This window comes from Sinocyclocheilus rhinocerous, unplaced genomic scaffold (assembly GCF_001515625.1).
Source record: "Sinocyclocheilus rhinocerous isolate Xijiao unplaced genomic scaffold, SAMN03320098_v1.1 scaffold1987, whole genome shotgun sequence".
Lineage (NCBI taxonomy): Eukaryota > Metazoa > Chordata > Actinopteri > Cypriniformes > Cyprinidae > Sinocyclocheilus > Sinocyclocheilus rhinocerous.
This window is the reverse complement of record NW_015654952.1, coordinates 109,275-127,731: the sequence shown is the minus strand read 5'-3', so window position 1 is coordinate 127,731 and position 18,457 is coordinate 109,275. Positions and strand designations below refer to the sequence as shown.

At 36.8% G+C, this 18,457-nt stretch overlaps 1 protein-coding gene across 1 annotated transcript; it reads left to right on the top strand.

Annotated features, from left to right (window-relative positions):
• Nucleotides 1-2,340: 2,340 nt before the first annotated feature.
• Nucleotides 2,341-4,109, top strand: adrb2b (adrenoceptor beta 2, surface b). The gene is made up of 2 exons (XM_016524814.1): nucleotides 2,341-3,478; nucleotides 3,966-4,109. The coding sequence occupies exon 1, from the start codon at nucleotides 2,344-2,346 to the stop codon at nucleotides 3,331-3,333; it is 990 nt and encodes a 329-aa protein (XP_016380300.1). The 5' UTR covers nucleotides 2,341-2,343; the 3' UTR covers nucleotides 3,334-3,478; nucleotides 3,966-4,109.
• Nucleotides 4,110-18,457: the final 14,348 nt, after the last annotated feature.

The window sequence follows — 18,457 nt, the reverse complement described above, 5'->3', positions numbered from 1 at the left end:
CCCTCATCACACCACAGCTGTTTCCTCCAGCGAAAATGAAGCACATATGAACGCATACTTTATAAAACGATCATGTTGCCATTTTCATTTGAAAATGTAACTTTCAATATAATACATATTCCAGTGCATGTGGCAAAGAGGTTTGCATACTTGAGCTAATGAAAGAGATTTGTACTAGAAATGCAAACAATAAAATTTTGTGTTTCTACATTAAACAGGTTGTGTGTGTGAGATCATGAAGACTTGAATTTGGCTTATTCAGTACTCAAATGTTACACCTATCTATGCAATACAGTGGAATACTGCAATAAGCTTAGTATACGACCCCTATTAAATACGTTCCCGCGGCTATGGTTAAATGTTATTCAAAGCTTTCCATTTCTGTTCAAGTTCAAGTTGTTCTAATTCATTGTGTAGTTAGACCAAAGACTATGGTAAGACTCATTCATGATTCATTCACCTATCTAAAAGTCAATAATTTTTTACAGTGCAGTGTAGCCTAGTCTAATTAAATTCAAATGTATTTTAATGCAAATTAATTTTGTTTAGATTTGTTAAACTTTTGCTTGCAATTAATGCAATTAAATGTGTGTTTTAAGCGACTTAGAACAACATAATGTTATTGAAAGTATCCTGTACACAGATGTAAAGTACAGTACTATTACATACAAATACACTACTCTCATAAATGACACTGTATGTCAAATATTATGTAGAAAATTAAACTTCACAGAGTTCATAGCACAGGAGCTGGTGATAAAAATAAAGTATACTTTAGAAGAAAGTGTATTGAAGTTTAGAAGAAAAATACATTTCAAGTGCATTAATGCACATAGTATATATTATAGACTAAATACTTTTAAAATACATTAACAAATGTAATTTTTTGGAGAACACACTTAAGTTTAAATTAAATCAATTATTTTACATGTACTTTAGCATATTGATATATATATATATATATATATATATATATATATCAAAATAAATGTTCTTATTTAAAACACAATAAAATCATAATTATGTCAAATGTATAAGTAATACTAAATTAGATATTATTATAAAGTGCATTTTTAAAAAGCGCACTTAAATGTGTTAAGACATATTGTCATTAAAGTGTATTCTTTTTAAGTACACGTAGGTGGCCTTTAATTTAAATTGTTATCTGCAAGTGCACTTTTTACAAAGTATACTTTTAAGATTTGAAGTACATAAAAAGTACACTTTTAATACAGTTAAGCACACTTCTTTTTCACAAGGGACATTAAGGGACAAATCAAAAATAAATAGCATATTAAAGTTAAAAGTTGCACACTTTTGTGTGTGTGTATGCTGTTCAGGTCTGGTATAAAGAATGTTTTTGCTCAGGTGGCCTAAATTTCTGCCCAATAGCGAAAAGTTTTGCTCAGCAAGAAAACAAAAATTAGGGAAGAATGCAAGGAAAGAAAATGAGGACTGAGAAATCAAAGAAAAGCTTATTTGTAAATTACGATATTCTTGATCACTCAAGCATCACTTCAAAGTGTCATGTTGTTAAAGCTTGGTTACAAAAAACATTCATAATAAATTTTAGTAAAGCCAGATGTTGAAATACTGTATATATCATCATGATGCCTTTTTACTTTTAATTCTCATTGTATATTGCTCTGAATTTAATTAAAAATGAATTCTGAAAGTAACATCAAATTCCGTCTTTGCTTGTAAAAAGTAGCAGCATTTTCATTTGCAACAGCAGAGTGCTCTGCAGTGTAAGGAAGCTGTGCTCCAATTGGCTGCTGATGAACTGTGATGTCATCACTGGCTGCTACAAGAGTCCAACTGATAGCACATTTAGTCAATGTGTTTAGCTGAGAGTGCTGTGAGCATGTAAAAGAAACACTGTTCAGACAAAATGACCGGATGATTAAGAGGTGAAACAATGTGAGAACACTGTGTGAGACCAGAACACTTTCTGAGAGAAACACAATTCAAAAGGATTTTTATTTTATTTTTGGATATCTTATGGGAGTCCATGAAGAGTGGAATTAAGTTGGAGGACTCTAAAACACTTTCCTGATTTTAGTAAGTATATTGACTATACAATTTGTTCCTTTTTATGTTTTTATTTTCTATTTGTTAGTTTGTTTGTTTTATCATTCTCATGATAATAAATCACATCCATGATAATAATCATGATAATTCTCATATTTTGCTTTCTGATTGACATTGTATGTACTAAAAAAAAAAGAGCTTTTTTTTTTAGGCTAATATTGCTCTCACCAAATGTTATGATTATTTTCCTTTCTCAGGACAAAGCTCATGGAGGGACAGCATACACTGAGCATGGAGAACACCTCCCTGCACATGAACCTTTCAGCAAGGCTAAATAATTCCTCTCCGGTGTCTTTGCCTGGCTTGGAGTACAGCAATGGAGAGGTGGTCTTAATTAGCATCTTAATGGTGATTCTGATTGTAGGCATTGTCTTCGGCAATGTGCTGGTCATCAGTGCTATTGTAAAATTCCAGCGTTTGCAGACGGTCACCAACTACTTCATCAGCTCCTTGGCCTGTGCAGATCTGGTCATGGGCCTCATGGTAGTGCCATTTGGTGCATGCTACATTCTCCTCAACAAGTGGCACTTCGGAAAATTCTTCTGTGAGTTTTGGACGGCTACGGATGTATTGTGTGTGACTGCTAGCATCGAGACGTTGTGCGTGATTGCCCTGGACCGGTACGTGGCAATTATGTGGCCTTTGCGCTATCAGTCAATGCTTACGAAGCGGAAGGCCTGTGGGGTGCTCCTAGGGGTGTGGGCAGTGGCCGCCCTCATCTCTTTCCTGCCCATCCACATGGAGTGGTGGGTGTCAGATGAACCTGAGGCACTGAGCTGCTTGGAGAACCTGACCTGCTGTGACTTCAACACTAACGCCGCCTATGCCGTGACCTCCTCCATTATCTCCTTCTACATCCCGTTGGTCATCATGGCGTTTGTGTACAGCCGGGTCTTCCAGGAAGCCCGTAGACAGCTTCAGAAAATCGACCGCATAGAAGGGCACATACGCACACAGAGCTTCAGCACCCAGGAGGGAAATGAGGTAAAGGACCGGAAGACCAAGTTCTGCATGAAGGACCACAAAGCTCTGAAGACCTTAGGAATCATCATGGGAACCTTCACCCTCTGCTGGCTCCCTTTTTTTGTGCTTAACGTGGTGGCAGCCATCTGGAAGATGGACAACATCATGCTGCCATTCAGGATCTTGAACTGGATCGGCTACACCAACTCCGCCTTCAACCCCTTGATCTACTGCAGGAGTCCTGAGTTTAGATGCGCCTTTCAGGAGATCCTGTGTTGAACTTCTCAACTACCTTCCACAAAGAATAACAAGGGATATAACTACAGCAGCAACATCTGGACACAAGTCAACATAAAGACTACCAGACAACGAGAGCCCTCACCAGCTTGCAAAACTGAAATGGGTGCTGACTGTTTAACTGCAAGTCAAGTCAAGTCAAGTCACCTTTATTTATATAGCGCTTTTAACAATACAGATTGTGTCAAAGCAACTGTACAACATTAATTAGGAAAATAGTGTGTCAATAATGCAAAGTGACAATAGTAAACACTAATTTTTCAGTTAAAGGCAGTTCATCATTGAATTCAGTGATGTCATCATCCAGCTCAGTTCAGTTTAAATAGTATCTTTGCAATAATTTGCAATCAAGTCAACGATATCACTGGAAATGAAGTGTCACTAACTAAGCAAGCCACAGGCGACAGCGGCAAGGAACCAAAACTCCATCGGTAATGCAGCCTAAAAATCCTTTACCGGATTTGAATATTAGAAATGTGTTAGTGTTTTATGTGTAAGCCAGGTTAAAGAGATGGGTCTTTAATCTAGATTTAAACTGACAGAGTGTGTCTGCCTCCCGAACAATGTAAGGTAGGTTATTCCAGAGTTTGGGCGCTAAATAGGAAAAACTGCAGGTACCAAAAACATTGTAATAAAGCAGTGACATCCAACTTTTGAACATTTGAGACCTTAACGTTCATAGTCCCTGTACGTAATTTTAAAGCACTAGAGATCTTTCTGTTTGAGGTCGCTTTTTTGTCTGTGACAAAACATGGTTTTCAGATTTTGTAGTCCTTGAACCAAGAAGATCTGCCTATATTTACACAATATTTAAAATATTCTGTTGACATATGCTTACAGAAGCAGAGTCAGAGTCAGAACTAATGAAACTGAAGTAACTTCTGTTTCTGGACAAAGAAGAAAATGTGTGCAAGAAATCTAGGACAGAGTTTAAAAGGTTAGACAGTCTACCTCTGAATTACTACCTCGGGACAGTTTTCATGTCTCAGTCTTCATGTTTCAGTTTTTAAGCTAAAACCTGCGTGGATAGTTAATTCATAATTTATCAAAAAATGCTTCAACTTAAAAACAGAGAGTCTGGATTTGTAAAATATAAAAAATTCATAAAATGTGCATTACATATCTTAAAGAGAGTCAGAGGGTCGTCTCGTACTAGACAGACTTGTTACATTCCATTAAGAGCTTTGGCTCGTTGAAAGCCAGGGTCTTCAATATCTCTGAGCACTCCTCCAGAGAGAGAAAATATAACCTTCTGATGCGGGACAACAGGTGCACATTGCTGTCTGTGCTATAACCAGCTGTTCTTGTTGAAACGAAAAAAGCAAGAGAGACATGTAGTTCTCTCCAAACCCTGCACTTCAACCTTCCCCTGTTAACATTTTCACTGGAAAATGTTTTAAGCTTACAGCTGAAGTTTTATCTATAAATGTTAATATTTATATAAGGTGTGTCACAGGCTGAGTGGCACAATAATGATGGTGTATTTAACATGTCACTATTTGCAAGAAAGGTGCCAAGTTATTCTCGTTGTTTAACACTAATTAAATGCTGAGTTTGTAAATTTTAACAAAATAATAACAAAATACCCATATCTTAATTTCAGGTATATAGCTTCTGGCATCAAATTCATGGGGGTAGGTTTCCATTACTGTTGTGTTGGTACTGTTTAAAGAAATATTGAACAGTCCATTGGGCAAACACTGTAAATTCACCTGACACTGAACTGACAGTTGCTTATTTTTTTACTGTTTTGTTTTATATAATAACCAGGGCAATGTATTTGATTATGACACATACATGACTGGAAAATCTGACATTACAAAAAACCTGACAAATGTATGCTTTACATGCCCACGGCTGATGTCACTGACATGTTCACTCACATACACAGCCCCCTTCCTGTGTATGTGTGTACATATTTACCAGTGTTGGGCAAGTTACTTCCAAAATGTAATACATTATATATTACTAGTTACTGTCTTTTGAAAGTAATTAGTTACATTACAATATTACTGTCTCTGAATTGTAATGCGTTACACTACTTTTGAGTTACTTTTGAGTTACTTTCACCAAAATAAAGATAGACAAACTATTTTACCCGTGGAATTTTTTCTCTGGTGCTGTTTTGCTGTGTTGGTAAATTCACCACTTAATTTTGAGTTAAAATATGTTGTTGTAACTTGCGTTACTGAGATTGTAACGAGTAATAATATTACCCAAATTTGATTAGTAATGCGTTATATTACTGCGTTACAGCAAAAAGTAATATACTACTGTAATATTATTACTTTTGTAATGCGTTACTCCCAACACTGATATTTACTAATACAGCATATGTCATGGGCATTGGAGAAAGACATATTACACAGCTTATGTGGCTGTACATACCTTAGTCAGGGTAGCGCCATATTTCATTTTGACAGGAATAAAAATGAGGCTTGGAGAATTGTAAAATAATTGTTGTGTTACTTAGCAACTAATGCTATTTTTTCAGCTTAGAAAAGATTTTTCAAAATAAATTTTGGTTACAATTTGTTTTATGTTGTCCTTCTTACAGTGTAATTATACAATTAGGAACTGAGTAATATTACTGTACTAAATTACTATAGGGTTGCAGTTAGAATCAGGATTTGGTTTAGGGTTAGTTGCATGTAATTATGCATAATTTACTGTTAATTTTATAGTAAATACAGTATACATAGTAAAGAATAACCAAAACATTTAGTAGACAAAAACTTGATTGAAAGTTGTGAGTTTTGAATATTATGATCTATACGATCTAGAACCTTTTCTATAGTACAGGCTATTGTGCTATTGTAAAGATTTACAGCCTCATTTTCATCTACATAAAATTCGATATGGTGTCTAACACTATTAGATAGATAAATAAAACATTTTTGATGTTAATATACATAGATGTTTGAAATACTCAGAAAATATGTGTGTGTGTGTGTGTGTGTGTGTGTGCCTGGTATTCCCTACATTATGAGAACCAAATGTCCCCACAAGGATAGTAATAACAGTAAATTTTGACCTTGGGTGGTTTTTTTATTTTTTTGGTCCCTATGAGGAAACAATATTAGAAAGAGCAGTTAAAATAGCAGTTTGTGTGTAAAGGGTAGGTTTATGGTAAGGAGGTAGAAAATACACTGTGTAGAAAATACTATGGAATGTCCTCCTAAAACATGGAACCTGTGTGTGTGTGTGTGTGTGTGTGTGTGTGTGTGTGTGTCAATGTGTGTAAACTAAAAAAAATATGAAAATATTAATTATATAAAATAAAAAAAATATTATACTTTACAGTAATTTATAATTAATAAAATATAATACAATTATCTCTCTCTCTCTCTCTCTCTAGATATATATTAAACTTGAATCACTTTCATTACATAAAGCAATTAGGGTTCTTTGTTGTGGGTACTGTAGTAATCAACACGTCATGCCTTATGTGTAAGTAACTGAAGTATTTAACGCAGTGATGGACAAAGCAGTAAGTGGGTATAGAATAATATATTACTGAGTTTTGACTGCACATTTCTGAAATGGTATTTACTTGTATAAATTTATATGTTTCATTCCATTAAAAAGATTATATTGTTTGCTAAGTTGTTTTATCTATGCTACTTTTACCACAAAAATTATTTTATTAAGTTGGCTTGAGAAAGCAAACTTACTGATCTACTATTTAAACTTAATATTATTAGTGGTGCTTGCCAAAGACAAAGCATCACTATTATTATCTCACAAACTTATTATTCTTCTTATAGATTCCGTATAAATTTTGGCGTGTAACTCGTCCCGCACCTTTTGTAACAGACCCATTTTTAGAGGCGTCAAATCATGCGGCCTATTGAGGAGAGGTGTGCTAGGATTTTTATAAGCGACTGGTCATACGATTTTCGTACAGCGGGCGAAAAATCGGCCGAAAAATCCCATAGACTTAACATTGAGACCAACTTTGACGGGTCGTAGCTCAGAGCAAGAATTTCGCAGAAACATGCGAGTAACCACATTTGATGAGGCTGTCAAGCTGTGCGAGAACATACCCCGCAGTGGGGTATACGTTGTACCCCTGGGGCGCTAGAACGTCCCAAAATTGCCCCATAGACATACTATGGTGAGGGACGGCACATGAAACAGCATCTAAACACACATGATTTTCCTACTATGGTAATTTACATAGGAATTTTGCATTGAACATAACCGCATCACAATGACATAGATACATGGGGGTGGACTCATTTTACTCAGCCAACCAATCAGACTCTCAGGATCATTATGAAGCAGTCAATCCATGCCCTAGCAACCATTTAGAGCACCATAGCAACTGATTACATAGACTGCCATTATAAAAGGCCCAGATGAATATCTTTAGATCACAGTGTCGTAGAGACATGGGGGTGGGTGTTTTTGACTCGGGACAGCAAATAGCCAATCATGAACAGCATTGACACTTCCTAGCCACACCTAGCAACCATTATTGACCACCCTAGCAACCCAAACCCAAAAAGGTGTATCTTCAAATCTGAATGTCATAGAGACATGGGGGTTTGTTTATATCATTCATACTGACAAGCTGTCTTTGGAGTATAATCACTGGCAGCTGCCACTCCCTAGCAACCAAACAGTGTACCCTAGCAACCGTCTAGCAAGACCTATATCTTTGCATCAGAATATCGTACAGATATGGGAGTTGGTTCTTTTGACTCATGCTAGCAAACCGGATTTCAAACATGTTAGTCATGCTAGCTAACTGTAAAATCTCTATCACTCTCTGTTGTTTAAAGTGATAAAATATAACTTAATTCCCACCATATTTCTGATATTATCTTTCAACCTAATCTGATTAATTTGATCGTTCGCTTTTATTCTAAAACCGCGAGTGCAGCGCATCTGCAGCGCGTTAGCATTCGTTAGCTTGTCATTAGCATTTCCATTCGTGCCTATTGCTTTTTTCTTTTTTTCTCTCACTCTGTTTTTTTCATCAAACAACTGTGGTAAGTAAGAATCATTCATCAATCACGGTGAGTAATGGCTTTTTCTCCTGCTATTGTTGTTTGCACCGCTTGCCACATGTATAGTTTATCTCTCTCTGTCGGCGACGAGGGATTCTCATGTGATAAATGCAGGGAAATAGTTAGGCTGACAGAGAAGATTTCAGAATTAGAGACACGCATCCAAACTTTTTTTGCATTATTGACACATTATTTTCCTAATTAATGCTGTTCAGTTGCTTTGACACAATCTGTATTGTTAAAAGCGCTATATAAATAAAGGTGACTTGACTTGACTTGACTAGCAGTGAATAGCTACATGCTAATAGTGATTAGCTAAAGGCTAACTCAGTCTAAGACCATGCTTACAGAACTGGCTTTTCTGACAAGATGCGCGTTAAATATCGCATGCGATTTATCGTGCTGCCCTACTAAGAACTCTATTAAACTCCATAGTAACGATCTGTGACAACTAGCAACTGCCTAGCAACACACTAGCAACCACCCCAGATACCCTAGCAACCACCACAAGTAACCTAGCAACCGCATAGCAACATCCTAGCAACCACCCCAATTACCCTAACAACCGCATAGCAACACCCTAGCAACCACTTCAAGTACCCTAGCAACCGCATAGCAACACCCTAGCAACCACATAGCAACACCCTAGTAACCACCCCGATTACCCTAGCAATGGCCATAGCAACCATCCTGTGTACCCTAGCAACCGCCCTAGCAACCGCATTGCAACACCCTAGCAACCTCATAGCAACACCCTAGCAATCACCCTGATTACCCTAGCAACCGCATAGCAACACCCTCGCAACCACCCTGGGTACCCTAGCAACTACACAGCAACACCTTAGCAACCACCCAGAACAGAACATAGACAGTCTCAAGCAACCGAGTGCCGGGTTTTGCCACGGCAAGCACCACTCACATTTTCTTCAGAAAATGTACATATCTAGTTATGTTGGCTTGGCACTGTTATACTACTATTCTCACTTATACTGTTATGCTATTTGAACTTCTTCTTCTTCTTATATTATTATTATTTTAATAATTTTACTAAATGGCTATAACTCTTGAACAGATATCTTCACCAAACTCGGTACACATGTGTATGAGCTCAGTCTATGGCCAAAAAAAAAAAATTGCGCAGCGCCGCCACTTGGTGGCGCTATAAGACAGAAAAAAAAAAAAACAGCTATAACTACTCAAGCGTTAGTCCAATTGACCTGAAAATTGGTATGCAGTGTCTTTGTCCAATGTGCCATGAGGGTCTATGAGGACATTGGCGTATCTCCAAAAACATGGCCGCCATTGCCCAATGAAGTTTGAGCACCTATTAGACAAGGTTAAAAAAAAAAAATTGCGCAGCTCTGCCACTTGGTGGCGCTATAAGACAGAAAAAAAACTAAAAACGACTATAACTGCGCAACAGTTGGTCCGATCGACTTGAAAATTGGTATGCAGTGTCTTTGTCCAAAAGGACACAAGTGTCTATGAGGACATTTGTGTATCTCAAAAAACATGGCCGCCATTGGCCAAACAAGTTTAAGCACCTATTTGACAAGGTTAACAGAGGTCGATCGGAACGAAACTCGGTGGGCATGTTCGACTCATGGCCCTAAAGGTCTGTTAGAATTTTGAAAGAAATCGGCCACTAGTTGGCGCTATCGAGTTTTATGGCTCTGTAATCACGTGGTGTTTCACACATGCCCACAATATGCATATAATTTAATTAACACTTTTCTCTCACTTCCGTTATCTATCAATAGGAGCAAAGGAAGCAAAGTTTCCTTACTTTAGCAAAGGAAAACCAGTCTCCTCTTGGTTTATATCGAAATCCTCCGACATTTTTCTTTGCAAATCTTTGGTTTGTACTTCTAATTCGTGACCGGCATTTTGTTTTGTTCTCTCTCCGCATTCGTCAATAATCATGCAAAACACAAGCTAATTTTCATTTTTGGGTGAACTAACCCTTTAAAAGCTCCCTACTGAAAAAACAGCTAAAACCAGCCTAAGCTGATTGGCTGCTTTGGCTGGTCTCCCGGGCTGGTTTTAAAGGGGTTTTGGCAACTTTTTAGTTGGTCAGGCTGCTCTTAGCTGGTCAAGCTGTGAGACCTGCTAAAAGACCAACCAAGCTTAACCCAGATATTTTCAACTTAAACCAGCTAAGACTAGGCAACCAGCCTAAGCTGGTTTTAGCTGGTTTTTAGCTGGTTTTGTTTTACTGAATCAACTGGTTTTAGCTGGTTTTAACTGTATTAGCATAGAAACATGGTAACAACATGCTAGTATAATGCTAATCATGCCAGAAACAAGCTAGCAAACATGCTAGTAACTTACTAATCATGTTAGAAACATGCTAGCAACATGCTAGTAACAAGCTTATCATGCTAGCAACATGCTAGTAGCTTGCTAATTGTGCTATAAACATGCTAGCAACATGCTAGTAACATGCTAATCATGCTAACAACATGCTATTAACATGCTAATAATGCTAACAACATGCTATTAACATGTTAATAATGCTAGAAACATGCTAGCAACATGCTATTGACTTGTTAATCATGCTAACAACATTATATTAACATACTAATCATGCTAGAATCATGCTAGTGTAGCACACCCGCCGTCCGACTGGTGGTGCTGCAGACTCACTTAAACCAAACACTAATAAACATGTGTTGCATAACTCTTGTAAGGGTTTTCTTACACTCAATCTGTATTTCTGTCATCTAACTCAATACCTTCTTCCTTTACATCAAAATATATTACAGTCTCTCTCGTATGTGCAAATGACCACTGTACCACTGTATAATTGAATAGTTGAGCGAACCATTACACAATATGAACATTTAAACTGAATTACTATATGCAGCGAATATACTTAATCAGAAGAAAGATCATTAAAACATATTATAATATCCAAACATCAACAGTATATACTATTCAAAAATTATATAGGCTATATATATATATATATATATATATATATATATACATAGAGATCTTAACACACATGGCGATTGCTCAATACATCGCTCTTAATGCTATAAACACAACAAACATTACATTACTTTGGGTATTCAGTGTGTTGGAGCCTCTAACCATTTGGATTGTATTATTTTAATACCAGGCCTGACGCGGTCCGCGAATGTTCTTACACTCAATCTGTATTTCTGTCATCTAACTCAATACCGTCTTCCTTTACATCACAATATATTACAGTCTCTCTCGTATGTGCAAATGACCACTAAACAGTGGTCCCATATATATACCCTCGAAGCATCCTAGGTGTATAGGACTTTCTTCTTTCACTGTATAATCAACCACTGTATAACTGAATAGTTGAGTAACCACACAGTCCTTAATCAGCACAGCGTCTCCCCCTACTGTCCACTGAGATTACTACGCATCACCATTAAAGATAATAACAGCAAACACATTGGGATACATCAATCAAATGCATGGGAAAAAACAAATTATTCCTGTGACTACACATACAGGGTGTCACATTAGCAACATGCTAGTAACTTGCTAATCATGTTAACAACATGCTACTAACTTGCTAATAATGATAACAACATGCCAGTAACATGTTAATCATGCTAGAAATATGCTAGCAACATGCTATTAACATGCGAATCATGCTAGCAACATGTTAGTAACACGCTAATCATGCTAGCAACATGCTATTAACATGTTAGCAACATGCTAGTGACTTGCTAATCATGCTAGTAACATGATATTAGCATGCTAATCATGCTAGAAACATGCTAGAAACATGCTAGTAACTTGCTAATCATGTTAACAACATGCTAGTAACATGCTAATCATGCTAGAAACAAGCTAGCAAACATGCCAGTAACTTGTTAATAATGCTAGAAACATGCTAGTAGCTTGCTGTTCATGTTTGCAACATGCTAGCAACATGTTATTAACATGCTAGAAACATGCTATTAACATGATAATCATGCTAGAAACATGCTAGTGACTTGCTAATCATGCTAGTAACATGCTATTAACATGCTAATCATGCTAGAATCAAGCTAGCAAACATGCCGGTAACTTGCTAATCATGCTAGAAACATGCTAGCAACATGCTATTAACATGCTAATCATGCTAGCAAAATGCTAATAGCTTGCTATTCATGCTAGAAAAATGCTAGCAACATGCTAATCATGCTAGAAACATGGTAGCAACGTGCTATTGACTTGTTAATCATTGTTAGCAACATGCTAATAACATGTTTATCATGCTAGAAACAAGCTAGCAAACATGCTAGTAACTTGCTAATCATGGTAGCAACATGTTAGTAGCTTGCTATTCATGCTAGAAACATGATAGCAACATGCTAGTAATGTGCTAATCATGCTAGAAACATCGTAGTAACATGCTAGTGACTTGCAAATCATGTTAACAACATGTTAGTAACTTGTTAATAATGCTAAAACATGTTATTAACTTGCTAATCATGTTAACAACATGCTAGTAACTTGCTAATCATGTTAGAATCACGTTAACAACATGCTAGTAACTTGCTAATCATGCTAGAAACATGCTAGCAACTTGATAAACATGTTAGAAACATGCTAGCATTAAGCTAGTAACATGCTAATCATGCTAGAATCATGCTTGTAATGTGCTAATCATGCCAGCAACATGCTACTAACATGCTAGTAACTTGCTAATCATGTTAACAACATGCTAGTAACTTGTTAATCATGTTAACAACATGCTAGTAACTTGCTACTCATGTTAACAAAATGATAACACCATGCTAATAACATGCTAATAATGCTAACAACATGCTAGTAACATGCTAATCATTTTAGAAACATGCTAGTAACTTGCTAATAATGCTAACAAAATGCTAACACCATGCTAATAATGCTAGAATTATGCTAGTCATGCTAGGAACAACCTAGCAACCACCGCAGGTACCCTAGCAATATGTTTTATACCTATCTGTTTTTCTGATAGACTGTATTGCTTTGAAAACATTCAAACTTTAATCTTTAAAACTATTTTAACTTTTAAACTACTTCAAACTGAAAACTTTCAGACTGCAAGCTTTTAAAACTACTTCAAACTTTCTGGCTAGGCTTTTTCAAGTCAACTTAAAGTTTGTCTACAAACTTTACTCATCTAGTTATTATTTTTATTACTGTTGTTCTGGCTAGGCTTTTTCAAGTCAACTTAAAGTTTGTCTACAAACTTTACTCATCTAGTTATTATTTTTATTACTGTTGTTGTTGTTGTACAACCAGCTGCTTACTGTACAAAGTGACAAGTTCAAGTTCAAGTTCATTTATTTATAAAGCACATTTTAAAACAGCCACAAGACTGACCAAAGTGCTGTACATTAAAATCAAACCATAAACACATAAAACAGAAATAATAAAACATATGAATTTAAAACCAAAGGGAATGACAGATAAACATTCTGAAGACAGAGTAATAATCAAAACCATAATACAATGTAATAAGAATGGCATATTAGTAGGCCAGATCAAACAAGTGTGTTTTTTAAAAGTGACTTAAAAGTGGATAGGGAAGGTGCCACTCTAATCTCAAGCGGCAGATTGTTCCATAACCGAGGCCCAACCACAGAAAATGTTCAATCCCCTCTACGTTTAAGTCTGGACTGAGGAACTAAAAGGAGATTCTGGTCACTGGATCTTTGAACTTTAAAATCGATTCTAAATTGAATAGGCAGCCAATGGAGGGCCCTCAGTATAGGGGTGATGTGGAATCAACTCCAGACCTTTTACCTGCTTAATTGATGTAGAAATAACAAAGGAATAGCCCACATCTGTCCATGAAATTTCTTTTAATACAACTGTCCAATTACTTATGGTCCCTTAAAAAAGGGGGAGGTACACATTAAAGAGCTGTAATTCCTTAACCTTTCCTCCAATTGTGATGAGATTACCCTCAAATTAAAGCTCAGAGTGTGCACTTTAAGCATTATAAGCATAATTATATCTTTAACTTTATACATTATAACATTATAACTGTAACTTGAATATGTTTTGGTCAACAGCTAAAATAAAATAAAAAAATGTGCCTGTGTGTGTCCAAATATATATGGACCTAGCTGTAACTATTTTCAGAAGAACCCAATCTTAATTTAAAGATAAATTGTGCTTTTTTGGTATAATGTCTGCTAGAATGTTAAAAAAATGTTCAGTGTTAAGTAAATATTTTTAAATTGTTGTTTTGTAATTGATTTTTTTCTTTGAAAAGCAAGACAAAACTGTAAAAAGCAATATTTGGGTTTATTTTTTTGAATTTATGCAATGGTGGAAAAAAAATTATACATGGGGAAAAGCTTTGCAAACCATGTTCGGTATTCGGCCTTCGGCCCAGTGTTTCATTTAGTTCGGCTTCGGCCAAGAATTTTCATTTCGGTGCATCCCTAGTTAAAAACATGTTTAGTAGTGTTATCAAATGGGCATTTTTATTTTTCATTGTTAACGCGAACCCAACGTGCTTGCAAAATGTATCATCTATGAATTATTCTTCATCTTTGTAGATATTAAGGCATGTGTTTCCAAAATAAGAGGCCAACATTCACAGTAGGAAGTATGGAGCCATATAACATCCAAGTGCAAAGTTTGAACACGTTAATGGAAGACAGCAAGGTTTCTGATCAGGTAAATCAATATCTTTATAGTAAATGGCAATGTACATTTTCAGCACTTATTTCCTGTCCACTTTTCCTACCACTACACCCGCTTCTAATGTTATCAGTCGATTGAATGGGCGTTATCAGTGGTTATCAGCTCATAGATATGGGCCAGAAGGGGCCTACTGGTAGGCTGAGAAGGCTGTTGTCATCCATCCATATGGTCAATCACCGCACGCATGTATGAAGGTGAAGTTACCACTGGAGTACCAGCAGGGGCGATCATTTCCCCAATGCCAACAACTGCACACGGACCAAAGAAGACCAGCGGTATAGCGCATTATTAAAAGATGGATTTTAGATGACTTCAAGACACATGTACAGGTACCGTCTCGTAAAATAGTCCATCGTTCCGTGTTTATGAATTAAGTTATTCATTTAAAATTTCCCTATGGTAGGAAAGGGATCATGTAAAAAAGTCGACACATTTACCATATTTTTACCATAGTAACGTAACTGTCGCTCGACCATGTCATGTGTAGTCAATGCACAAAAACCACAATATACCATGCTTCTCCCACAGTAACCGTAGTTTTACTGGGGTGTTTGTAGTTAAAGCGCAATAACCTTAATATTTACTATGGGTTTACCTCAGTAACCATAGTTTTACTGTGACATTTGTAGTTAAAGCGCAATAACCTCAATATTTACTATAGGTTTACCTAATTAACCGTAGTTTTACTGTGGTATTTGTAGTTAAATCGCAATAACCTCAATATTTACTATGGGTTTACCTCAGTAACTGTAGTTTTACTGTGGTATCTGTAGTTAAAGCGCAATAACCTCAATACTTACTATGGGTTTACCTCAATAACCGTAGTTTTACTCTGGTATTTGTAGTTAAAGCGCAATAACCTCAATATTTACTATGGGTTTACCTCAGTAACGGTAGTTTTACTGTGGTATTTGTAGTTAAAGAGCAATAACCTCAATACTTACTATGGGTTCACCTCAGTAACCGTAGTTTTACTGTGGTATTTGTAGATAAAGCACAATAACCTCAATATTTACTATGGGTTCACCTCAGTAACCGTAGTTTTACTGTGGTATTTGTAGATAAAGCACAATAACCTCAACCCTTACTATGGGTTTACCACAGTAACCGTACTTTTATTGTGGTATTTGTAGTTAAAGCACAATAACTTCAATATTTACTATGGGTAATAAAAAGATTGTAATTCAATCTTTATTTTTTTCTGTCTTGCAGTTACGTCAGATCACATACTCCAGCAGCTCTTTAAAGAAGCCATTCTCTCTCTCTCTCTCTCTTTCTCTCTCTCTCTCTCTGATGAGAGGTTTGGGCGTATGAGGGTTCCCACGTGGAGAGGGTGACTATTGGGTTTTTTTCTGTCTAATTCTACTTTTCTAAAACAACAATTTTTTTGAATGTAAAGAAGAATATAGTTTTTGTGTGAGATACTAGTTTAGGGTTTAGATTTGTTTGGGATCAGGATGGCATCCCTCTCCGCGGGGGTTAGCACCACATGTTTCCCTTCGTCATGGCGTCAGGTGTGTTACTGCGGCTGCGGCCGATGTGACTGTGGAGGATGTATTGATGGCTGTTGGAGAGGAGATCAGGTACGAGAATATTTCATCGGCTTCTCGTATGAACAAAGCTGTGGTGGTGTTTGTAAAGGAAGAGGTTCAAGTAAGCGGCCTGATAACCAATGGAATTGTGGTAAGTGGAGAATTTGTTGTTGTTTCACCACTTGTTGCTCCAACAACTAAAGTTACTGTATCTAACGTGCCTCTGTTTATTTCGAATGATGAAGTTAAGCGAGGACTTTCACGTTATGGAAAGTTTGCTAGTGCGATAAAAGAGCTACCACTCGGCTGTAAAAACAAAGCGTTAAAACATGTGATGTCTTTCAGAAGACAGGTGTTCATGTTTTTGGAAGAACCAAATTTAGATGTGTCTTTTAGAGTGTTACACGAAGGAAAGGCATATATGATTTATGCTAACACTGGAAGCATGAAATGCTACAAATGTGGGGATGTTGGTCATAAGAGGCTAGCATGCCCACATAAAGCTGGGACTAGTGGGGAGAACGCCGGGCCAAGTATTGCGGCCGTCATAGCGAATGCATCAGAGGACGGTTTGGCCCCAGTTGTGGAGGAGAGGGACGCTCAAATTGTTGAACAGGCTGAAAGCGTTACTGATAATGGCCAAAATGGGAAAGTTGTTGCTGAAGCAGAAGAAAGTGAAAATAATGTAATGAACGATGATGTGAGTAATCAGGTAGGCATATATGGTGAAGTGGCTAGTGCTAATATTGATACATTAAATGGTGAAGAAAGATGTGATGCGGAGATGAAAGATGATGATACGCTGTCTTAAGAGTGTTACACGAAGGAAAGGCATATATGATTTATGCTAACACTGGAAGCATGAAATGCTACGAATGTGGGGATGTTGGTCATAAGAGGCTAGCATGCCCACATAAAGCTGGGACTAGTGGGGAGAACGCCGGGCCAAGTATTGCGGCCGTCATAGCGAATGCATCAGAGGATGGTTTGGCCCCAGTTGTGGAGGAGCATGATGCTCAAATTGTTGAACAGGCTGAAAGCGTTACTGATAACGGTCAAAATGGGAAAGTTGTTGCTGAAGCAGAAGAAAGTGAAAATGGTGTAATGAACGATGATGTGAGTAATCAGGTAGGCATATATGGTGAAGTGGCTAGTGCTAATATTGATACATTAAATGGTGAAGAAAGATGTGATGCAGAGATGAAAGATGACGATACGCTTTCTGAGATTTCTGATATGGGATCACAGATAGTGGGAGATGTGTATACTATACAAGAGATAGATGACTTCCTTGATAGGACTTTTGGTAAGACTGTTGATGTTAGGGATTTTTTTCCTGATGATGAGAAATTTATTGCGTCAGTGTTGTTGTTGCAAAGAACGGTCAGCTATGAGGTTTTGGATAAGAAGAAGAGATTTCGATTGAAGAAGATGGTAACAAAAATACGAAAAGATAAACTTGTTCTTCAAAGACATCAAAATGACTAAATATCACGTGGTGGCTTTTATACTTTGCTGTTTTTCCTGTCTCTATCCATTTCTATACTCTTACATGGATGTTTTGAGGGTGGGCTCTCTAAATATTAATGGGGGAAGGGACAGGGGTAAATTAGCAATGGTTTCAGAATTCCTTAGAATTAAAAAGATTAATGTTTCTTTTTTACAAGAGACACATACTAATAAGGATAATGAAATTGAATGGGGTATGTGGTGGGATGGCAAGTTTGTTTTGAGCCATGGGACACATAATAGTGCAGGAATAGCTATTTTATTTTCTGCAAACATGAATGTTAACATTTTTAAGGTGGAAAATATTGTTGAAGGTAGATTGTTACTAGCGCAGATTGAGTATGAGGGAACTATGTTTGTGTTTGTTAATGTCTA